Raw genomic sequence first — 4,060 nt, 5'->3', positions numbered from 1 at the left:
ACGGAGGTCAGGGGGCAGACAGCGAAGGCCTAAGAGCCTCAGGAGCAGGCAAGAGCGGGGGGCACAACTGTTCCCAAGGCCTTACAGAAAGCTAGTCTAAGCCCAAGGCCAAGTCCAAGGCTGGGGAGCTTGCCCGGTGCCCAAGCCAGTCAGGGACATAGGTGCCCTGCTTGGCCCCAGACGCCCCTCCCCCAGGGCGGTGAGTGAATGGCTGGGGGCAGGAATGACCGAGAGCCGCGCCTCGTGAAGGGGCCTGGTCTGTGCTCAAGGGCCCAGCATCGTTAAACATCATATTTAGGGGCTGGATGTGGGGAAAACTGTCCCCACTTAGCTTGACTTGGTGGCTGAGCGTGGGCCTCCTCTGAACACCGGGGGGGGGGCTTTAAAGGGAGCCCCAAACCCTGCAATGCATCTGGCAACCCATGTAGCCGGGAGCCCAAGCACCCAGCCACTGGCTGAGCCGGCCCTGCAGTGACGGAAGGCCCTCTCCCTCTGCCTGCCCCGCAGAGCCCCCCGCACCCTGCCTGCAGGACTGGGGGCAGGAGGAAGCGGTGAGCCGTTCCCTTCGGGCACAGTGGGGATCCGCCACCCCATGGCATCTTAGGAAGTGGGGTTCCACTCTCAACTGTATGAATTTTTGTTACTATAAAATAATACACATTTATGCCCGTTAACAACCTAAAAAGCAAGCTGCCCTGGTGACTTCCTGCCCAGGTCCTTCCCGAATTTTTCTACGCATAGATGGCTATATTTAAGATTGAATTTGTTAACTGTAAAAGCCCTATAACAGCAGTATAGCAGTTTGGGGGTGGAGGGGACGGACCGCGCTCGGTCACTCCGCAGCACAGTGCGTGTGCAAGCACCTCCCCCTGCTCTGGGGCGCGCAAGCCGCACAGCCTGGGGCAGCCAGACGCACCTGCGCTGCGGGCCGCGTCCCCGGGCGGCGCCCCGCCCCCGCCGCGCCCTCCCCACCTGCGCCCGGCGCCCTCGGAGCCGCGCGTCCCGCGGTGCAGCCGCTGGACATGCCAGCAACTTTGTTGACTAAATTCCTGAACCCGCCCGAACCGCGGGGCTAAAAATAGCCGGCACTCCCCTCGCCGCGCCCGGCCCGGCCGCGGAGTGGCACCGCTGTCGCAGGCCCGAAGGTCCAGGCGCCGCCACGCTATCGGGGCTTCGGGGTCCGGGCCCGCGGGGCGGCGGGGAGCCCGGGGCACCGAGGAGTCCCGTCTGCTCCCCGAGACGCTCCGGCCTCCCCGTCGCGGGCGCGAGGCCCTGGAGGCCGCAGCCCGGGTCCCGCGCCGCCCGCGCTCCGCGTTCTCCGCACCCCTCTGCCCCGCGGCCTCTGCGTGTGCAGTGTCCCCCGGCGGCCACCAGAGGGCCCTGCCCCCTCCTCTCGCCGGCGGCCCGTCAGCACCCCTTCCCACAGCTGTTCCCCGCAGGAGATTGACAGCTGGGCTCCGGGTTGCCATGGGGATAGGCAAATAAGGGCGGCGGGTCTGGGGCTCCGATTGGCCTGGGGGCTCACGCCCCTCCCAGGGAGGCGGGACCGGACGCCCTGCTCTATAAAGGGGAGCGCGCGGCGCGGCGCTCGGCCGTGGAGGCGGGGCCGGTCGTACGCGGGCGGATCGCGGGGAGCCGGAGCAGCGCGAGGCGGCGGCCGCACCGCCACCCGCCCGGCCACCCGCCCGGCCGCCGACGCGAGGACGGAGAGCGCGGCCGGCCTGCGCCACCCCGCCCCGGGGTGCGGCCGGGGCCGCCCGAGAGCCCTGACCCGCGGCGTCCCCAGCGGCCGCCCCTAACTTGGCCGCGCGAAACTTTTCCCCGCGCGCCTGGGCGCCGCCCCCGCCGAGACCCGCCGTCCGTGGGAGTGAAGGGGGGGGGAGAGGCCCGCGGCTCCCCCCCCACCCCCGGCCCCACGTCGGGGCGCGGCCGGGCGCGGCGACGGGGCCGGGGCGCCGGGCGATGGCCGCGGAGCTGGCGATGGGCGCCGAGCTGCCCAGCAGCCCCCTGGCCATCGAATACGTCAACGACTTCGACCTGATGAAGTTCGAGGTGAAGAAGGAGCCGCCCGAGGCCGAGCGCTTCTGCCACCGCCTGCCGCCCGGCTCGCTGTCCTCGACGCCGCTCAGCACGCCCTGCTCCTCCGTGCCCTCCTCGCCCAGCCTCTGCGCGCCCAGCCCGGGCACCGGCGGCGCGGGGGGCGGCGGCGCGGCGCAGGCCGGGGCCGCGGCGGGGCCGCCGAGCGGGGGCCCGGGCGCCGTCGGGGGCGCCTCGGGGAAGCCGGCGCTGGAGGATCTGTACTGGATGAGCGGCTACCAGCACCACCTCAACCCCGAGGCGCTCAACCTGACGCCCGAGGACGCGGTGGAGGCGCTCATCGGCAGCGGGCACCCCGCCGGGCACCACGGCGCGCACCACCCGGCGGCCGCCGCGGCCTACGAGGCTTTCCGCGGCCAGGGCTTCGCGGGCGGCGGCGGCGGCGCGGACGACACGGGCGCCGGCCAGCACCCCGCCGCGCACCCCCACCCCGCCGCGCACCCCCACCCCCACCACCACCACCACCACCACCACCACCACCACGCGGGCGCGGGCCTCCACCCCGGCGCGGGCCACCACGTGCGCCTGGAGGAGCGCTTCTCCGACGACCAGCTGGTGTCCATGTCGGTGCGCGAGCTGAACCGGCAGCTCCGCGGCTTCAGCAAGGAGGAGGTCATCCGGCTGAAGCAGAAGCGGCGCACTCTCAAAAACCGCGGCTACGCGCAGTCGTGCCGCTTCAAGCGGGTGCAGCAGCGGCACATTCTGGAGAGCGAGAAGCGCCAGCTCCAGAGCCAGGTGGCGCAGCTGAAGCTGGAGGCGGCGCGCCTGGCCGAGGAGCGGGACCTGTACCGGGAGAAATACGAGAAGCTGGCGGGGCGGGGCGGCCCCGGGGGCGCGGGCGGGGCCGGCTTCCCGCGGGAGTCCTCGCCGCCGCAGGCCGGGCCCGGCGCGGCCAAGGGCGCACCCGACTTCTTCCTGTGAGCGCCGGACCCGAGCCCGCGCCGCCGCCGCCGCCGGCCGGAGGCTCGGACCCCGCGCTCGGGCAGGCCCCGCGCGCCCCGCGGCCGCGCCCGCAGGCGCCGGACCGGAGGCCCCCGCCCCCCGCGGCCCCTGCCGCCGCGGCCCGCCGTCCGGACGCGGCCGCGGCCGCTCTGCGCTCGGAGCGCGCGGATTCCCGGCAGAGTTGAGCCAGACCGAACTTCCCTCCAGGCGTCCGCTTGTACAGAGGCCGAGCCGGCGCTGCCCTGGACGCCGCCCTGCGCGCGCTCCCTCCCGCCTTGTCCTTGCCCCTCACCTCCCTGGCCCTTTTTTACGACTCCTTTTTAAAGCGATCTTATTTTCGAAGTATCTCTATTTATTTTGCTCGGCGATTAGGAAAGAAAACCCCGGAGGAAGTCCCCTCGTTCCCGGCCGGGGTCCGCTGTCCCAGCATGTGTCGCTCGCTTGCTCGGAGGGGTCCGGTCCCTGCCTGCCCCCCTGCCCGCCTGCCCCCCGCCCTGCCCCCGGCACCCCCTAGAGATTGAAGCCAAGGAATATTGTCTCCGCCGCGTTCCGTCCTGCTGCCCTACAGTACTCACGGGGGGGGGGGGTCGCCGCGCTCTGCGGGTGGGGGCTGGCCCGGACCCCCGCTGCTATTTCTCTATGCACCAGATCGTATTTATGACTCCTGGGGAAATATATCTTATTTTAATCTTCAAGAGAAGTGAAAGAGAAGAAGAAAGTAATGCACAGTATTTCTAGCAAAAAAAAAAAATTTTTTTTTAAAGAGGAGGTTTCAGCCTGAACCTCCCCGCATGGGGTCGAGTGAAAAAGTGTTTTTATTTTAATTTAAATTGTGTTTCGTTTTGTTTGTGGAATCTTTTAACCCTCCCCCCCCCCCCAGTGGCTTTCTGGACTAGCCAGCAGAGAGGGGGGAGGGAGGCCACTGGCTCTCATCCCGCAGGAGCCCGGGCCCCTGGACTCCGGGGGTCCTGCGCTCCCCCGGGGGCCTGCTCCCCGCCAGCGCCCTGAACAGAGATGCCCT

General features: G+C 70.1%; 1 protein-coding gene across 1 annotated transcript; it reads left to right on the top strand.

The window, feature by feature from the left end:
• The first annotated feature begins 1,962 nt into the window (after positions 1–1,962).
• Positions 1,963–3,018, top strand: MAFA (MAF bZIP transcription factor A). Its single transcript, XM_039254008.1, has one exon. It carries the CDS (start codon positions 1,963–1,965, stop codon positions 3,016–3,018), a length of 1,056 nt encoding a protein of 351 aa, XP_039109939.1.
• The last annotated feature ends 1,042 nt before the right edge of the window (positions 3,019–4,060 follow it).

The sequence above is a fragment of the Hyaena hyaena genome, unplaced genomic scaffold (assembly GCF_003009895.1).
Source record: "Hyaena hyaena isolate Hyena2069 unplaced genomic scaffold, ASM300989v1 scaffold_474, whole genome shotgun sequence".
NCBI classification, from domain to species: Eukaryota; Metazoa; Chordata; class Mammalia; order Carnivora; family Hyaenidae; genus Hyaena; species Hyaena hyaena.
The sequence above is the reverse complement of the archived record's forward strand: the minus strand, read 5'-3'. Positions and strand labels throughout refer to the sequence as shown.

What these genes read in the sequence shown, in the direction of transcription:
- MAFA (XM_039254008.1), top strand. Translation starts at nt 1,963, where the DNA reads ATGGCCGCGGAGCTGGCGATGGGCGCCGAGCTGCCCAGCAGCCCCCTG.